This window comes from Heterodontus francisci, chromosome 24, assembly GCF_036365525.1.
Source record: "Heterodontus francisci isolate sHetFra1 chromosome 24, sHetFra1.hap1, whole genome shotgun sequence".
Lineage (NCBI taxonomy): Eukaryota > Metazoa > Chordata > Chondrichthyes > Heterodontiformes > Heterodontidae > Heterodontus > Heterodontus francisci.
The window spans coordinates 44659189-44679267 of NC_090394.1; the positions used below are offsets into that span (position 1 = coordinate 44659189).

Consider the following 20079-nt stretch of genomic DNA (forward strand, 5'->3'; position numbering starts at 1 on the left):
ACATGACTTGGCATTAGCTTTGTCTGACCTGGCCAGCTTCAGGTCATGGTGCGTTATGGATTTTTATCTATGTTGGTTTAGCCCTCGGTGCTAAGTTTCTCCCTGGCAATGTGCGCAATGGTCCTAAATTGTACAGATTTTCCCCATGAAGGTAGTTTGTAGGACCTCAAGCATTTTTCAAATAGAGTATTTCCTGACAGCGCAGGGCATGCGTAGAGCGATTGCCAACACCATCGGTGCACCGAACATTTGCCAGTTTGCCAATATGAATGTGCGCATGCGTGCACCAATGTCACCACGCAATGATGCCAGATCTAATGATGTCCGAGCATTGCCTCACCCCTCAATGGCTGCACTCGCTGCCTCCATTCCCCCCCCCAAAAGTACCCTGCTTTGGATACACGCTTCCCACCCCCCTCGGCTGATTGCTTCCTGTTGCGCCGCCTGGAGAAGTGGTGGGGAAGAAATCATCGAGGATGCAGTGAGCAACTGAGGGGTGACTTATTGGAGTGAGCTACCGAGATGTGGGAAGCGGTGAGGCTAGGAAAGATTGGTGGAGTGGGGGGAAAAGCAGGGAGCCAGCGGCCAAAGTGGGGGGGGGGGGGGAAGCGGTTGGGGAAGTGGCGAGGCTGGGAGCAAGCGGGTGGGGGGGAGCGGGGCATGAGCAGCCGAGGGGAGGCAGCGGTGAAGCAGAGAGCGAGTGGCCAAGGGGGAGGCAGCAGCGGGGTAGGGAGCGTGTGGCTGAGGAGGGGCAGTGTTAAGGCAAGGAGCGAGTGGTGAGCAGACGGGCGCGGGAGAGAGCGGTGAAGAGAAGCTCTATGGCAGGAGGGAGTGGGATACTGTTGGGGTGGGATGGAGGCAGCGATTGCAGCCATTGAGGGGGGTTGGGTTTAATTTGCTTTTTGTGCCAAATTGAGCGGCATCATTTTTATTACTGGCAGCTTCCTGAGACGTTGCAGACAGTGACTTTTCAGTGGATGAGGTTGCATTTGCGCATATGTCAGTACTGTGCCACCTAGTGGATGCGTTGTCAGCAAACGCAGCCAAAATTAGAGGGAATATTGCCAACCCCCCTCACACCTCCTCTTGAATAATAGGACTAGTTCAAACAGTCCTACATTACTTGTATTGAGATCCAGTAATTGAGCTGAGAGGGGGGATCGTTTGGAGCTTTTTTGGCCCGTGTAGCTCAGTATCAGGTGATGAATTTACTTACGAAGTCATCAGAGAATATATTGTACTTTTCAATGCATGTTCAGCAGTCTAACTGTAGTATTCAACCCCTGAATATGTCACTACTTTAGATGAAATCCATTAAATCTGTGAGAAATGTTCATATTTCAAGGTAAGTGCACATCTGGCAACTGGGTATATTTCACTTTGTGAGTGCACACGCGTGTGAGGGTGCGCGCCCTTGCGAGGGGGCGTGTGTGTGTGTGTGTGAGAGTGACGCATTCACCTGCATTGCTCATGAATTGCATGAGCAGATCTAGTGTCACACCATTACTGGTGTGCTATTCTCTCTATGCTTTCTGATGCAGTGACTTAAATTTCATTAGGAAGAACCAGTTTTTGGATTGTCTAGCGGTCACTGTGTACTTGTGAAAAACCCCATTACTGGGATGCAGAATGGGTGTTAAACTGACAGACTGGTTTCTCAGCAGCCTCAGGTCAAAGGAGCATCAGTGTAAAATGCTCAGATTAATCTAATATGGATACTATGGGAGAGTGAAAGTGCATGAGATATTGGTGTGAAGTGAATGAAGGAGCTGTCTTCCTCAATCATTCGATCATAGCTCTTGGTGGCTTGATGAAGCAGTGATATCGATGCTCTTACACTGGACTGTTTTCCTTACTTAACTGAGAAGGATTTTGGAGTTGGAAGGTGGAGTGGAGATGGTAAGAGGCCAACAATTAGTACAATACAGGTGTTAAAAATAAAATTGCTTTTGTTCCCTCAGGTTGGCTTAGGTCTTGGATACCTGGAGCTTCCTCAGATTAATTACAAACTCTCCGTGGAGCACAAAGTGAAGCCGAAGATTGATCTGGTGCCAGAACTGAGACTGGTACAGTGACTCTTCCCTTTATGGGTCTTAAATTCTGGATGGTACTGACTAGTAATAGATTAGCTTTTTTTTAGACCTAGGCTTGGTTACTGTGTAAAATTAAACCCATTTAAAGGTCCAGTGTCATATTGATATCCTTGCTCAGACTGAGAAAAATTACTCTTCATTTCAGGTCCAGAGTCTTTTGGATACACGATCCGTCTATATTCTAGATTGCTGGTCAGATGTCTTCATCTGGATTGGACACAAGTCTCCGCGATTGGTCAGAGCTGCGGCCCTGAAGCTGGGACAGGAGTTGTGTGGCATGTTACACCGCCCCAAACACGCTATTGTTATCCGAAACCTGGAGGGGACAGAGTGTCAAGTAGGAAACCTGCTGGTTTAGGGTTCGATTTGGAAATGTGCAGGAAAGAAATGGGAAACCAGTTTAATCGTGGCCAAGTATAATTTATCCAAAGATGACTTAAGTGACAGCAAGCTTTGGATTTAATAGTTTAATAGTTTGTAGATTGTGGTAGGAAGGTGAGATGAGGACAGTTGTTTTGAGATCCTGGGTAAGAATGAACTAGAGTGGGAGATGATACGAGGAATCTTGATTTCAACACAGTGATGTAGATATTGGGGTTGGTGGGGGGTCGGGGGTGTGGGGTAATGTCTGTCTGTACTTTGAACAATCAGTTTGCCTGATTGATATAGCTGTGAGATATCTCATCAGAATCACTGTGTTCCCAGAATTCGCAAGTGACATGGGAACCTGTACAAATAGCAGTGGGAGAGGGCTAGAAAGCTGTTGGTATAACTTCCATTTGGACACCTTGTTTGACTTTATAAGGAGTGGTCTTGTAATGTTACTAATTAGATTAAAGGAAGTTTTTTTTCTTGTCCTTTTTTGTTTGCTGTCAGATATCAAATTTTTGGTATAGTCTTTAGAAGCTCCTAGATGGGGATTGTATTGCTGATGTGCAGTAGGACATTGAAGCATGAATAAAGTGCAGGCTGTTTTCTATACCTGATTAGTGATCTGTCAGTGTTCACTTGTTCTTGATTGAATTGAATTATGTTCATGACTGTTCTCTAACAAATGTAATCCATTATTTGTAACAAGGTGTTTAAGTCTAAATTCCGGAACTGGGATGATATTCTGAAAGTGGATTATACAACGAATGCAGAGACCGTGCTGAAGAAAGAGGGTCTCATGGGTAAAGTGAAGAAGGATGCAGAGAAGGGAGACCAGATTAAAGCAGATCTGACTGCCCTCTTCCTGCCACGGCAGCCACCAATGCCACTCTCTGAGGTACTGGCTGTGACTACACTTAGAACTGTGGGAGGGAGTGATCGCTATTGATTAGCTTGGGTTGAGGAGGAGGTTTATTAAAAAGATCCTGACTGCAGGAGCCCATCAAGAAACCTTTGTTAGGCTGCATCTTCAGTAATGGTGCAGTCACTTTTAATATCTGTGCTGCTTCCTTCTGGAATGGATTCCCATATATTTCCCAAGAGTATTTTGTGAATATAAGGTTCAAGTGTCCAAGATTTCTATGCGATTCGGGCATTATCTTGAATGCTAGTTTGTAACTTGATGACTGATTGTAGTGAGGTGAAAGATTCTTGCATCTTCGGTACCCCTGCATTCTGCCTCCCAGCAAACCCCCCCCCCCCCCCCCCCACCCCCCGCAGCTTTCTGTTTTTCTTCCACAAACCATTCCTTAGCTGTGATGATGGACAAACAACATTTACTTGTGTCTTAGTCAATGCCTTGTATCATTAGGCTGCTGAAAATCCTATAACCAAGTCTGTGACTAAGAATGGGAACTAAATATTCCAGGTTACTTGATGTTTTGAAAAGACAGACAAAATGGAAAAGATGGAGGATTAGACCTGATTGTAAAGGATGACATAGGACAGTATTGAAGAAGGATCTTGGCTTGGCAGAGCAGGAAGTAGCATCAGTATGGGTGGAAGTAAGAAATAACAAGGGTCAGAAAATGCTGGTGGGAGTAATTTTAGGACCCCGAACAGTAGATATACTGTTGGATAGAGTAATAATCAAGAAATAAGATGAGCATGTAACAAAAGGAATGCAATTATTGTGGAGGACTTTAATCTTCTTGTTGACTGGACAAATCCATTTGGTTAAAGTAGTTTGGAGGACAAGTTCATGGAATGTATTCGAGACTGTTTCCTGGAATAGTACGTCAAGGAACTAACCAGAGAAGAGACTATTTTAGATCTTGTTTTGTATAATGAGGCAGAGTTAATTAGTAAATGTGCCTGTACACCGATGGATAGATATTTGTTAGGTAAGAATATTAAGGGATATGGAACCAAAGTGGGTAAATGGAGTTGAGGTACAGATCAGCCATGAACGAATTGAATGGTAGAACAGGCTCGAGGGGTTGACTGGCCTGCTAATGTTCCTGTGTTTAATTCTGTAGCGTAGTTCTGTATCCTGTTAGTTGTAGCAGTAGCGTTTTGGAGATATGCAGCTTTCTAAAAATTACTTGCTCATGAATGAATTAAAAATACAGGCTGTGTTAACCCTGCAAGCCTTTCTTGCTGTTTGTTGATGCAGATGAGATACAGCTTGTTTAGCATGCAGTTGAGTCTTGGTTTCTACCTTCAGGCTGAGCAGCTGATGGAGGAGTGGAACGAGGACCTGGATGGAATGGAAGGATTTGTGCTGGAAGGAAAGAAATTTGCGCGCCTCCCTGAAGAAGATTTTGGTCATTTTTACACGCAAGACTGTTATGTCTTTCTTTGCAGGTAACCAGTTAAAGTGGAGTTATATATTGGACTAGATAACTGCACAAGCATTCATTTAATTCTCTGACATCATAAACTGCAAGTACAAAGCTTGAATAGTCTATGACAATCATTTGAACTACTCAATTGAATTGCTACCTACACCTTACTTTCTCCCAGTTCTGTACTCATTATCAGTTGCACCCATGAGGAATTTTTCAATATCAATTCATTTATCTCTGTTGCAGAGAGAGGAAGCTGCGATTTCAGGTCACTTCCCTGCCATGCCCCCACCCACAATCCCCTGTCCTATCTGAGAATGACACTTATTGTAAACATTCCGCCTTCCTTGGCATTTGTTTGGTTCAGGTACTGGGTTCCAGTGGAGTATGAAGATGATCAGAAGGATAAAGAGAAGATGGAAGAGGATGGGGATGAAGAAGAAAAACAGCAGGAGGAAGACTTTCAGTGCGTGGTGTACTTCTGGCAGGGCCGAGAGGCTTCCAACATGGGCTGGCTAACTTTCACCTTCAGCCTGCAGAAGAAATTTGAGAGCCTTTTCCCTGGCAAGCTAGAGGTAAAAAGTTGTGCATTCTCAATATGAAATTGTATATAATAAAGGCTTTCATATTTGGGATTGTCTGTCAGCGCAGGTTTAAAATGGTAGGAGACAAATTTGTGTTTTTTTTCTCACATCTTGAAGACACTGACTCCTGAGGCATAACAGGTATCCTGCGCTCCCAGTGGTGAGCGAGCTATGCTTTTTCCCCCCAATCTTGGAGTGTGGGTGTCGCTGGCAATTATTGCCCATCGCTAGATGCTAGTGAGAAGGTGATGATGAGCCACCACCTAGAACCACTGCAGTTTGTGTGCTGTTGGGGAGTTTCAGGATCTTGATCCAGAGAGTATGAAGGAATGGCGATATATTTCCAAGTCAGGGTGGTGTGTGACTTGGAAGGGGAGATGATTTCGACGTGAAGGCGCTCCCATGCGCCTGCTGCCCTTGTCTTTCTAGGTGGTGGAGGTCGCAGGTTTGGGAGGTGGTGCCAAAGAAGCCTTGAAAAATTGCTGCATTATATCCTGTAGATAGAACACGCTGCAGCCACAGTGTGTTGGTGGAGGGAGTAAATGTTTAAAGTGGTGGATGGGGAGCCAAACAGGCAGGCTACTTTGTCCTGGATGGTGTCAAACTTTGAGTTTTGTTTACGCTGCACCCATCCAGGCAAGTGGAGAGTATTCCATTACATTCCTGACTTGTACCTTGTGGTGATTGAGGAGTCAGGAGGTGAGCCTCCTGCTGCTGAATACCCAGCCTGTGGCCTGTTCTAGTAGCCACAGCATTTATGTGACTGGTCCAGTTGAATTTCTGATCAGTGGCGACCCCCAGGATGTTGGTAGGGGATTCGGAGATGGTAATGCTACGAATGTCATGGGAGGTGGTTAAACTATGACTTGTTGAAGATGGTCATTTCCCAGGAATTGTGTGATGCGAATGTCACTTATCAGCCAAAGCCTCATTGTTGTTCAGGTTTTGTTGCACATGGGTATGGACTGCTTCATTATTTGAGTAATTGAGTGTTCTGCTCCAATTATCATAGAATGGTTACAGCACATGGAAGGGAAGTCATTGATGTACCATCTGAAGATAGTTGGGCCTAGGATTCTGTCTTAAGGAATATTGTGGCTGAGATGATCAGTTTCCAACAGCTGCCTTCCTTTGTGCCAACTATTGCTCCAGCCACTGAAGACTTTTCCCCTTGATCCCTACAGACATCCAGAATGGGGATGTTCACTGTACAGTGTTCTGTTCCATTCGCAATTCCTTGGGTAATGAAGCAGTCTATGCCCACATACTGAAAATTACTACTACCTGGAAGGACAAGGGAAGCAGACACACGGGAACACCATCATCCCTATTTAACACACCATCCTGGCTTGGACATATATCCCCATTCCTTCATTGTTACCTGGTCAAAGTCCTTGAACTCCCTACCAGCAGCACTTTGGGAGTACCTTCACTGCACGCACTGCAGCAGTTCAAGAAGTCAGCTCACCACCACCTTCTCAAGGGCAATTAGAGATGAGCAATATTATATGTGCTGGCCTTGCTAACTATGCCCAAATCCCAAAAACAAATAATAAAAATAAATGAGGTTACAGATTATTGTGGAATTGAATTCTGCTGATGGCCCACAGCGCCTTATGTATGCCAGGTTTTGAACTGCTGGATCTGTTAACCTGTCCCACTTAGAATAATTATAGTGCCATACGACACACTGGAAGGTATCTTCAGTGTGAAGACGAGACTTGGTCTCCACAAGGACTGTGTGGTGGTCAATCTTGCGAGTGCTGTCATGGACAGATGTATCTGGAACAGGTGGATAAGAGAAGACAAGGCCAATTAAGTTAATCCATATGTTGGTTCTCTCCTCACCTGCTGCAAGCCCAATCTGGCAGCTATGTCCTTCAGGGCTTGGTCAGCAGTGTTACTACCGAGCCATGCTTGGTGATGGCGATTCTTGAGCTGAGGGAGGATGGTAGGTAGTCATTAGCAAGATGTTACCTTGACCATGTTTGACCTGAAGCCATGAAGCTCCAAGAGGTCTGGAGTCAGTGTTAAGGACTCCCAAAGCTATTCCCATTGTGTATAGTGCTGTGCTCGAATGTTTTGCCACTGGGAAAGGACATGCCCAGGAATGGTGATGGAAGAGCCTAGGGCATTGGCTGATGGGTATGATCTGTGAGACTCGGCTTAAGTCCCCAGATGTTAGTTTGCAGGGCTGGCTGGACTGAGTGTGTCTTCTTCATGTCCTCATTCAATTCAGAGGCTGTAACAGAATGCTCCATCTGTTGTTTCCTTGTTATTCTTTGCTGTGTTTTGATACAATTGAGTAACTTGCTTGGCCACTTCAGAGGGCAATTAAGAGTAAACCATGTTGGTGTGGGACTGGGGTCACGTACCGAACAGAACGGGTAAAGATAGGTTTCCTTCCCTAAGTAAAAAAATCCGACAGTTTCATGATGCCACCTTTTTAAAAAAAAAACAACTTGAATTCTCAAACTGTCATGGTGGGATCTGAACTCATTCTGTGGATTATTAGTCCAAGCCTTTGGATTACTAGTCTGGTACATAAATACTACACTACTTGAATATTGCAGTCGTTTATCACCTTTGAATGTGACTTCCCTTTCTGACTGGAGAATGAGTTATCTCAGTAGTCCCACAGGAGCCAGCAGTTCCTTGCTACCCTGCCACAGTGGTCGTAATTAGTGTGTGAACCTAGACAATGGAATTTGGCATGCTGTTCAACTGGGCTCACCAGTGATACCCCACACAATCATATCCTGACCCAATGTCCGTACATAAGCACTTTGCACTAGAAAGTCCCAAGATAATGATCAGGAGGAGAAACCCATCAGTTTCTCTTGCTTGGTTTAGTTCAGGATGTATTTTTTTTTTAATAAAGTGGGTCCACGTCTAACCCTAATTGAACACTTTTGGAGTCACAATTTCCTTCGCATTGTTTGCAGCAAAATTATAAATTCATTGAATAGGACCCAGAAAAAAATCTCCCCGCAGGTTTGTTGTTTATGTATCATGTGTCATGCTGAAGCATTAGTAAATCAGTTGACACCTACACCTAAAAGTCAGATCAGAAGTTCCTTCTCACTTGAACCTCTGGAGTGAGCTTCGTTGTTTTCAGTTGGACAGTGCTTTGAAGTCTCTAAAGACCTGGGTTTCACATTGATGAGCAGCTTTTTGAGCCCCCTATTCACTGCCTATTTTCCATATCCCCACACCAACAGCACAACCAGGAGAGTGGGCAGTTGCTAACTTTACCTTACCTTACGTGCACATCTTTGCTTTACTGTCTGGCCAGGCATGATCTACCTGGTTTCAGTTGTTACCCATCAAATTGATGTGGGGGATTTAGCTATATAATGGTGTGGAGAGGTTTTTTGAAGCTGTTTTGTAGGTTGGCATGTATGTGTGATGTATTGTGCTTTTGCAGTAAATTTATACAAGGGGAAAGAGCAGGCACACTCTGATTTGAGTCATTAGACTGGAGCACTCCCATCTTCCACAAGGCAGCGCACTTAGACTCATAGAACTTTACAGAACACAAGGAAACCCTTTGCCACTAGCCTGTTCTGGATCTCTGAAAGAGCTATTCACAGCCCCATTTCCCTATACTATAAACAAAATAGTTGTGATGAAGGGACAGTTTGGACACCAGAGTGAGAGAAGGATCATCTCTTTGGTGATGAGTTTTCTATTGAGTTTGAGAGGCTAGATGAGCCACCCCAGCTATGGGAACAATGTTGAAATTAGGAGTTTCCCTGTGACAGTGTGGTAGAGCTCTAGAAAACTCTGCCCTCATCAATCCTTAAGTTATTTCGCTTTCACATTTGATGGACTGTAGGATTACCTGTGGTTATAGGGCTTCAATGAAGGTATCGTGCTGAGCCGCCAACCCTATTACACGATTTGAAGGGAAGGAGGGGGTATAATTGTGTGTGTTGCTGCTAGAACCATGCTGGTACATGGTAGCGTAGATGTTGCGTGTGGTCTTGGAAATGGAAGGGAGGAAAGAGAAGTGAAATGGTGGATTATTTTCATGTTTGTGTGTGTCAGGTGGTGCGGATGACCCAGCAGCAGGAGAACCTGAAGTTTCTTTCTCACTTCAAAAGAAAGTTCATTATTCACAAAGGAAAGAGAAAGACCCCAGAGAATGGTCTGCAACCCAGTCTCTATCACATTCGCACCAATGGTAGTGCCCTCTGCTCCAGGTGAGGCTTTGTAAATCTAACTTTCAATACATTTTGTTCCTTTCCCTGTGTTCTTTCTCCACACTGTACACCAACTCTGCTCGAAAAGGTGAGTGACCAACCTGTTCCCAGGTTTATCTTGTTACTTGTTTTTGGAATGTGGGTGATGTTGGTGAGGCTGGATTTACTGGCCATCACTAGTTGTACTGAAAAGGTGGTGATGGGCCAACTCCTTGAAGCACTGCAGTCTGAGTAGTGAAGGTGTTAGGTGGGTAATTTCAGATATTGACCCGGTGATGAGGTAGGAAGAGTGATGCATGTTTGAGTCTGGATAGTTTGTGACTTGGAGTGGGACTAGTAGGTGATGGTGTTCCCAAGCACCTGCTGCCCTAGTCCTTCTTAGTGGTACAGGTCACAGGGAGGTAGGTTCTGGTGAAGGACATCCTGTAGATCATAAACACTGCGCCCACAGTGCGCCAGTGGGGGACAGGGTGGAGATTGAGTCCAGTGGCAGGGGACACCATCAAGCAAAATGCTTTGTTCTGGTCCTTAACTGTTGTTGCTGCTGCACCCATCCAGGTTTATGGAGACTACTCCATCATACTTTTGATTTGTGTCTTGTAGATGATAGAGACTTTGAGAAGTCAGGAGGTGAGTCACTTGTCATAGTGCCCAGCCTCTGACCTATACTTGTAACTATAGTTAATGCAAAATTAATTAATAACTTATAAAAATTATTACTTCTTGGGACCACATGTGGTCCTGCATCAGCCACATGACACATCTGTTCTGTTAGAGTGCACAGGGTGGAGGCGAGCTGGGGAAGCAGCATGGTGGGGAGGGGAGAGCAGCATTGGGGGGTTTGTGCGGGGGGAATGGCATGGTGGGGGGGGGTTAAAAGCAGAAGCAAATTACAACCAAACTCTGCAGTATTTATTGGCTGAGATTTTATGGGCCCCTCTGAAGGGGGGAAGGCGGTGGGGGGGGGGGGAGGGGCGGCACAGAGTATTGTGGCGGTGGGTGCGTAGGGCTCATCGCCAAGCGATCTTCCTAGGGGTGGGAGAGACAGATGACGGCCTTGCTGCTCAGAGGCCACTTGAGGCCCTTAAGTGGCCTATTAAGGGCTACTTCCCGCTGCCACTGTCTTTTTACCAGCAGTGGTGGGGGCCTCTGCCCCCTAGCAGGGGCCTTCAGGACTGACCCTGGTGCCCCCGCCTCCCCTGCCTCTTGTCTGGGGTTCCAGTGATGGGCCTGGATCCGAGGCCTCTACGGTTCGGGACCTGATTGGCCAGCACCTCTTTGAGGCGGGATCCCTGTCTTTAAAGAGACAGGAATCCCAGCTTGTGAATCTTCAATTGAAAAACGCTGGTGGATTGCTGGGGGTGGGGTCTGTGAAAATCTTGAGGCGGGGTTCCCACCGCCTTTTTGGCCTGGCGCCGGGAGCCCCGCCTCCTATACAAAATTCAGCCCATTGTTTCTGCAAAGGCTTGGCTGTCACTGTGGTCCAGTTCCATTGGTGCTGGCAAATATCTGGCTATTCTTCATGTGTGTCTGGCAGTGCTGATCTCAGTGGTCATCACAGCCAAGTCCAACCTGGTTTCCCTCCGCATCCAAGTGGTCACTGGATATCAGGGAGCCTTGACAAATTTCTGCAGCGTATCCACCCATTAAGATATCCTCCTAATCCTTTCTCCCTCATGTGCTTAGTGAGATTTCCCTTGAATGCATCTATGTTGTTTATCTCAACTACTCCTTGTGATATCGAGTTTCCACATTTTCAGCGCTCTATGGGTAGTTTCTCCTGAACTCCCTATTGGATTTATTAGTGACTATCTTATATTTATGGCCTCTAGTTTGGTCTCGCCCACAAGTGGAATTATCATCTTATCTACCCAATCAAACCCTTTCATAACCTTGAAGAACTGTATCAGGTCACTCCTCAGCCTTGTCTTTTCTTGAGAAAAGAGCCTCAACGTGTTCAATTTTTCTTGATAGGTATTACCTTTCAGCTCTGGTATCATTCTTGTAAAGTTTGTTGCACCTATGTGCCTCTGCTGTACTGTTCCCAGTACTCCAAGTATGGTCTCGCCCAGGGTTCTGTACAAGTTTAACGTGACTTATCTGCTTTTCGGTTCTAACCCTGTAGAAATGAACCCCAGTGCTTTGCTTGATTTTTTTTTTTAGGGTCTGATTAACCCACGTAGCTACTTCTAGTGATTTGTATATCTGTTGCCCCCAGATTTCTCTACTTCATTTATAAACTTCTTTTCCAAGGAATCTGTGGCCTCCTTATTCTTCCTACCAAAATGTATCACCAAACACTTATCTATATTGAGGTTCATTTTCAAATAATGTGCCTGTACTGCAAATTTATTAATGTTTTCTTGTATTTTGTGAGTCCTCCTTTGTATTAGCTAATTAGCACCAATCATTCTGGAACACCACTTCCCACCATTTGCCAATCTCTTTTCTATTTTGTAGTGAGCTTGCTATCCATTCTGCTACTTGTCCGTGACTCCACGTATTCCGACCTTAGTCATGAATATGCTTTATAGTACCTTATTGAGGGCTTAGTGCAGCAAAGTGCTAGAATTTGTGCTTATTTCTGGAGCTCACTCTCAAATGTTGGGCCTTGCTGTGGATATTTTTTACGGAGGGCGGGAGCACTCCTCGCCCTACAACATGAGGGCAGGTCACCAAAAGCCTCCTGGGAGTCTGTTACAGAACTGCTGAGAGCAGGTTTGCACATATTGTCTCAGCTGTGCTTAGAATTCGATGGCAATGCCCAGACAAGGATGATCTAGAAAGATTTGTGTCTTTTATATTTTTTTTAATCTTTATTGTTTGCAGGTGTATCCAGATCAGCACAGATTCCAGTATGTTGAACTCTGAGTTTTGCTACATCCTTAAGGTAATGCTTAAATATTGTGAGCAAATTAAAAGTTATATTAGCTTAATCTCCACCTGCCTGTCTGTGCGTAAACCCTGGCCGGGCCTGTGTGCGTATTGTGTAGCTGCTGGCTACAAAAACAACTTGCACTTATACATCATCTTTAACATCATAAAGTATCCCAAGGCACTTCACTGAGCATTAGAAAGCTGAATTTGAAACTGAGCCACATAAGGAGATATTCAGACAGATGACCAAAAGCTTGGTCAAAGAGAGAGCTTTTTAAAGGAGAGTAGAGAAGTGGAGAGGGTTAGGGAGGGAATTCCAAAGCTTAAGGGCTTGGCAACTGAAGGCCTTGGCAACTGAAGACATGGCCACCATTGCTGGAGCAATTAAGACTGGGGATATTCAAGACGCCAGAATTAGAGGGCTGGAGGAGGGGTGAGGCCATGGATGGATTTGAAAAGAAGGATGGGAGTTTTAAAGTTGAGGCATTGCTTAACTGGGAGTCAGTGTAGGTCTGTGAGCACAGGGTGATGGGGAATGTCCCCATTAAATTTAGTAGCACACATGCTATCTTAAAGGGGGTGACATGTGAGCAGCCTACGATGTACTTCTGGGTTGCTGAATGGCTGTTTGTGCATGCAGTCTACAGGGAACATTGGTGTTGGGTGAACAGGACTTGGTTTAAGGACACAGGCAGCAAAGATTTGGTTGACCTCAAGTTTATGGAGCGTAGAATGTGGGAGGCTGGCCAGGAGTGAGTTGGAATAGTCAAGTCTAGAGGTAACAAAGACATGGATGAGGGTTTTAGCAGCTGATGAACTGAGGCATGGGAGGAAGGTGATGTTATGGAGGTGGAAATAGTAACAGTCTTCGTGGCGGTTTTAGTGATGGTGTGGTTATGTGTTCTGAAGTTCATCCTGGCGTCAAATATGACACCAAAGTTATGAACAGTCTTGTTCAGCCTAGACAGTTGCCGGGAGGATGGATGAAATTGGAGGCTAGGGAACGGAGCTTGTAGAGGGAACTGAAGACAATGGCTTCGGTCTTCTCAATATTTAATTGGAGGATATCTTCACTGCTTTTCTCCCTCAGCCTGTGCACCGAATGACTTCTGATCTGCAGTGATTTCAACCTCCATCTCAACTCATCATGCTCTCTCTCCCCTCTGAGTTCAGTGCCCTCTTATCCTCCCTTAACCTCTCCCTCCATGTAAACTCGCCAATCCATACTCAAGGCCACCCACCTTGACTTTGCCATCTCGCGTGATCCCTCTACTCCCATTGTATCAGTCACAGTTAAGACCATTGCTGATCACTTCCTTGCATCAGTCTCCAACCACATCTCCCTCCAACATCCCAATCCTACCTCCTTCTCTATCCACCCCTAGAAAAAAAACTCTCCCCTTATTCACCTCACTTACAACTGCAATTTCAAAATCCTGTCTAGCCTCCATTTACCGCAACATTTCTGCAACTACTGATTTGCTCAACCGTGCCCTCACCTCCACCCTTGATGCCCTAGTCCCCAATAAAACTATTACTCTCTCTCTCACCCTGGCCATTCCCCTGTCATGGCCCTCATCTCCACTCCCTTAAATCCTAGAGGTGAAGATTTGAAAGGATATGGGGGACAACTGGTTTAGATATTCACTACCAGATCCGATTGGAACACTTAAAGCACTATCAGATCCTGCTCTTGTCTGCTAAAACTGCTCACTTTTCCAGGATCATTCTGGAATGCAAAGCAAACCCCTGGCTTCTCTCCTCTACTACAAACTGTCTTAAACCCCCATCCCCTGTCTTCTCCACCCTTATCTCCAACAGTAAGTGCAAGGACTTCTTCACTAAGGTTGAGACATTCCAATCAGCTGCCTCTACCGCTTCCCTCCCTTTCCCTAGTCAAACATCCTCTAAATTTCCCCCTGCCCTAGTCCTGAACTCTCATCTTTCTCTGGTTTCTCTCCTATCTTTCCTCATGCCTTCACTGAGGTCATCTTGTCCATGAGATCCATCACCTGGTCCCTCAAACCTAAACTGCTGACCACCCAACTTCCCCTCCGGGTCCCCATGTTAGCTAATATTGTTAACAGTTCTTTTCAGGTGCTGTCCGTCTCTCCTTTTAAATCTGCCACCATCACGGATAGTGAGCATTAACTGGGAATTCACTTGTGCCCCTAAAAGTAGGAGCAGATTGAAACTGTGATCGTTGTGTTAGGAGGTACATGATTGTAATGTGCATCTTTGTAAATAAAATCTTATAAAAGTGTGTAAAGATTGACTCCAGTTCTAACCTTCACTGTCTGGCTTTCTGGAGTACAACAACCCCCCTCAAAAAAAAAAAACCCTTGACCTCACCATCCTTGCAAACTACTGCCCCATCTCAAACCTCCCTGTCCTTTCTAAAGTCCTTGAATGTATGGTCGCCTCCCAAATCCATACCCATCTTTCCCGGAACTCCATGTTTGAATCCCACTAATCCGGTTTCTGCCCCTGCCATGGCTCTTACTAAAGTTACAAATGACATCCTCTATGACTGTTCAAAGGTAAACTAGCCCTCCTAATCCTTCTCAACCTGTCTGCAGCCTTCACCGCCACCTCTTTTTGATTCCTCCACTGTTGCTAAATTATCAGACTCTGTACTGGATGTGTCGAAATTTCCATTGTCATTAGTCCACATTCCAAACTCTGTTCCCTACGTGCCAACTCCATCCGTCTCCCTGCCAAACATCTGAGACTAAGCCAGACTGCACAAACATGGAAAGTCCAGTTTAAGGCAGGCACATGGTTTAAAAAAAAAATGATGCAACAAAATAAAATAATAAAAGGGCCAGTCATGCTCTGAAATTATTGAACTCCATGTTCAGTCCGGAAGGCTGTAGAGTGCCTAATTGGAAAATGAGGGGCTGTTCCTCGAGCTTGCGTTGATGTTCACTGGAACACTGCAGCAAGCCAAGGACAGACACGTGGGCATGAGAGCAGGGGGGCGGTGGGTGGTGTTGAAATGGCAAGCAAAAGTATACTTGCTGTTAAGAGGAGACAGAAGACTGTAGTAGAATTTAAAATAGAAAATGGCTAAGGAAGTTCTAGTAGATGCTGAGTTAACGGAGGCACAGCAGTTGTCCTCCCATCACCAGGCTGCAGAGTGGAAATTGGTCAGTTTCCTGCTCCTGATCATTTCCATGTGACCCCTGCTGGGAAGTGCACGTGAATAGCACTTGTTTTCAAGGGCCAGCGATGAAAGATTTGTCTGTACTAGTTTGTGTGCTTGCTCACTATCTGCTGTTCCGTTAGGTACCTTTTGAGAGTATTGATAACCAAGGTATTGTCTATACCTGGGTCGGACGTGCAGCAGACCCAGATGAGGCCAAACTCGCTGAAGATATTATGAATAATATGTTTGATGAAACGTACAGCAAACAGGTAACTGATTCTTCAGACTTTCAAATCTGTTAAGGGTTTGGAAATTTGGTTTCTTTTGTGGTGCAAGTCAAAGTTACCATGAGGTGAAGATGAGACTAAAAGTTTTTTCCCCCCATACTTTTTTTTTCTTTTCCTTGTTCTTGAGGAAGGGCAAGTGTGTTAAAATGTCCCTAGTCCTCCAACATGCTGTCTCCTCAGACCTGCACAGCTGAGTGGGTCATGGCCTGGGAAGGACCTTTCCTTTGTTCTCTCCTTGTCCCAATCTCTTTCCTTGAATCTTTTGTTACTTCCCTTAAGGCACTGGAGCTGACTCGGCCTATGGACCATTGCAGGCATAAACTGATGTCCTGCCCCCTGGTATGGTGTGCTGATTCTCGAGAACAAACACTGCAAAGTTCCCCAAGATGGCTCTGTTAGTGAATCTGTACATATACAGACTGAGAGCTTTTGGTTCAGCCTCTAGTATGGACTGAGAGGTGTGATCCGGGGTTAACCCTGGGCCAGGGAAGGAGAAATCAGCTGGGTTCCTATTGCAAAGTGCATGTACTTGGAGGTCCCACTTGTTGAATAACCTGCTGCTGATCACATATGTAAATGGTCATGTGGGTGGGATACCTTGGAACAGGCCCAGGAGGAGGAGCTGAAGAAAGGAGATGTTGGTGTCTGAATCATAGAAAGTTTATGTCACAAAAAGAGGCCGTTTGGCCCATTGTATCTGTGCCGGCCGAAGAACGAGTCACCGAGTCTACTCCCACCGTCCATAATTTGATCAGTAGCCCTGCAGGTTATGGCACTTGAGGTACATATCCAGACACCTTTTAAATGAGTTGAGGGTTTCTGCCCCACCACCCTCTAGGTGAAAAAAAAAGTTTTCCTCATCTCCCCTCTAATCTTTCTACCAATCACTATGCCCCCTAGTCACTGACTTCTCTGCTAAGGTAAATAGGCCCCTTCATATCCACTCTATCCAGGCCGCTCACAATTTTGTACATTTCAATCAAACCTCCCCTCAGCTTTCTCTGTTCAAAGGAGAACAACCCCAAGCCTATCCAATCTTTCCTCATAGCTGCATTTTTCCAGTCTCGGGAACATCCTCATAAATCTCCTCTGTACCCTCTCGAGTGCAGTTACATCCTTTCTGTAATGGGGTGACCAGAACTGCACACAGTACTCAAGTTGTGTTTAGTGAGGCCATTATTGCTGAAAAGGAGCATGTCTCACTAGCAGTCCAGTGTTTTGGAACAAATCAATCTGTTTCCCAGAAAGGGGCCAAACCATTCATTTCATTTACAGTGGATCTTTTTATGGTGTATATTTAATTGACAACTCTAATGGAGTTTGAAAGCTATATATTTAATTTCTGTTCGAGTACACAGTTAAAGGATTTTGAAGAAATATCTGGGATTGACTTCCTCCATTATCAGGAGCCATCACTGTTGGGGTGGGCCAGATAGGTTTGTCAGCAGCGATTAGCAAAGTAAGCCTAACTGGGACCTTGTTTCAAGGTTTAGGTTTTTGAGTGTTAGCAGAGTAAAAGTCATTTGTGTCTTTATTTCCCAAGAGTGTGTAGTTGTACATGTGTATATAAAATATACATTGATTCTTGATAATGTTCACTATCTCTTAGCTGTTCAATAAATGTGACTACTGACCACCTCCAGGCGCGTATCCATTGTCTCTCGAGATAAGGAGGCCCAAAAGAAAAAGAAAATGTGACTAGTATTTTATAGGCTGTGCCATGGTCTGATGTTTCTTGTTCTGCCTTTCTGATGTTGAACATGCAGTGACGCAGTATATATAACCAGTAGCTGAAATGGAGTCTCAAGGGTTCTCTGTTTGATCCTTGGGCTAGCTACAGTTAACTTGATATTGGCTCGCAGTGGCTAATGATGCTGAACCTGAGCAAAGTATATCTAATGTTAAAAACCCAAAAATAACCGGGAACCTCGGACAATATTTTTCTGTATACTGCACTGTAGGGCTATAATTTTACTCTTCAGTGTGTGATGCCCTGAGCTGGAAAGCAGTGGGGGCACAATGTGATACCTATAGCTGGGGGGGCACACCAAAAATTTGGGCAGTATTTGCTGCCCCTGCTTGTTGGCTGCGAGATTTTCTGCACCCGAATTTCCAGATTTTACTGCTGTCCTGGGAAGGTCTACCCTGGGAACTGTAAATTGTATCATTGACAAGTTGTGTACAAGTTATTTCCTGTGTTATTTTAGGTGATAAATGAGGGGGAGGAGCCTGAAAACTTCTTCTGGGTTGGCATAGGTGGAGAGAAGCAATATGATGAAGATGCAGAGTACATGAAGCACTCCAGACTTTTTAGGTACGTGGGTAGAGATGGAACTTGTTTGCAATTGTATTGGTCTACCTATGCATTGACTTTAGTAGTCCCAAGCCACCCTAGTGACTCAATGGGCATGTAGTGTGCAACATGGTGCTACGCTCAAATAATGGGGGACGGGCCCACTCTGTGCTGAGTTGACTTTTCTCTGGCCTCAGTGAGAAGTGTTTTCATTGAATGCAGCTTGGTTGTTAGTTTATTGCAATGGTTCTCAAACTTTTTTGGTTGAAGGACCCCTTTTGAAATGAATTTGCAACCACAGACACCCCTCACCCGCTGCTACAATCATCTAAATTATAATATCTAGGGCACTAAAATACAAGTTTGCCTTTGTTTGAATTTAAGTAGTAATTAAATTTTTTTTTAAATCTCTGCTCTTGAACAAGGCTGAACTCACCTGACTCTCACTACCAGCCTTGGTAACTGCAGGTCTATCTGGTGGTCTTCCTGCCACTCTCAGCACTTTTCCATGGGTGCTCCACTCCAAGGTGAGGCAGCCAGTACATTCTACGCTGCACATGTGGCGGTTGCACTCTGCTCCCGACTCGCACCAAGCCATCTCCGGCCACCACTCACTCGCGTACTGCTTGACTATTTTTGCGGACTTCTGAGACGTCTCTGTGGAATCCTGTTTGAGAAGCACTGGTTTAATGTCTTGATCTCGTTGTGGGAAACTGTAGGGGCACTTACTGATGGGATGCATCATTTATCTTCCTGTTTCTTCCTTTAAGGTGTTCCAATGAGAAGGGTTATTTCTCTGTGTCGGAGAAGTGCTCTGATTTCTGTCAGGATGATCTTGCAGATGATGACATCATGTTACTTGACAATGGAAAAGAGGTTGGTGCACATGCAATGACAGAGCATGCAAACCAGGGCAGTAGCACTAAACACTGGACCTTGAAGCTGGCAATGTGTTTGCAGTCTCTCTCAAGGCAATTTATTAGGTTGTTATGCTGTCCTGGGCAGGTGCATACAGATGTGGAGTGCATGTTCTTTTAGCCACAGTGAGGATATAAGGTCTGAATCAGTCACCCAGATATTCTTGGGCACTGAGATCTTCAGGAAGGCTACCTACAAAATGATAGGTACCAAGTGCATGAAGTAGTCAATACCGAGGGTACTGTATGGCTGTAAGTGACTCTCAGCCAAAAATAATAGTCTGCAAGGATGTGGTTGCAGTGGTTTATCAATTTATTAAAACATAGAATTCAAATGAATCCTACCTGTTTTGTGTCTATGTAAATGAGCCACAAAAATCCAGAGGGTCTCTGGTTTGCTGCCTGGTTTGTGGTGAGTTAATTGAAACCAGCTGAGGTGGCAATAGAGGCCCTACGCTGCCCCAGGGACAATAAGTCAGCTTGGACTTGTGCTCGTTTAATAACCATGTTAGAAAGTGAGATTGTAGACAGCATTCCATTTGGCACTGGTTCTCCATCCTCAGTTAACTAGGCTACAAATGCTGACTGGCTAGAGTCATGAGAAATGTTACTTGGTGGATACCTGTACCCCAGTATTATTCCAAGTCTTCAGGTCAGAATGAAAAAAAAACTGGAACTGCTTGAGGATATAAAATCCTGCTGTTTATCCAATTGGCACTTACTTCCTTAATAATTATTTATGTTGCTTCTGTTTTTCAGGTTTACATGTGGGTAGGAACACAGACCAGTCAGGTGGAGATCAAACTGAGCCTTAAAGCTTGCCAGGTAAACATTACATTTATGAACGTCTGAACAATAACTGACAGGAAAGGCTCCTCTGGTCCATTGAGCCTGTCCCACACAGTTGCCATAACTTGTATGTACACTCCCCACCCCACCTGAAACCATGGGATTTCCT

At 44.9% G+C, this 20079-nt stretch overlaps 1 protein-coding gene across 1 annotated transcript in view; it reads left to right on the forward strand.

Annotated features, from left to right (window-relative positions):
- Positions 1 to 20079, forward strand: part of flii (FLII actin remodeling protein) — a 62242-nt gene that overhangs the window by 38368 nt on the left and 3795 nt on the right. The window contains exons 19-29 of the mRNA XM_068056097.1: positions 1962 to 2066; positions 2239 to 2430; positions 3172 to 3360; positions 4690 to 4829; positions 5178 to 5385; positions 9445 to 9599; positions 12429 to 12489; positions 15765 to 15893; positions 18119 to 18225; positions 18975 to 19080; positions 19881 to 19946. Coding sequence (XP_067912198.1) covers positions 1962 to 2066; positions 2239 to 2430; positions 3172 to 3360; positions 4690 to 4829; positions 5178 to 5385; positions 9445 to 9599; positions 12429 to 12489; positions 15765 to 15893; positions 18119 to 18225; positions 18975 to 19080; positions 19881 to 19946 — 1458 coding nt within the window. The remainder of the gene's footprint in view (positions 1 to 1961; positions 2067 to 2238; positions 2431 to 3171; positions 3361 to 4689; positions 4830 to 5177; positions 5386 to 9444; positions 9600 to 12428; positions 12490 to 15764; positions 15894 to 18118; positions 18226 to 18974; positions 19081 to 19880; positions 19947 to 20079) is intronic.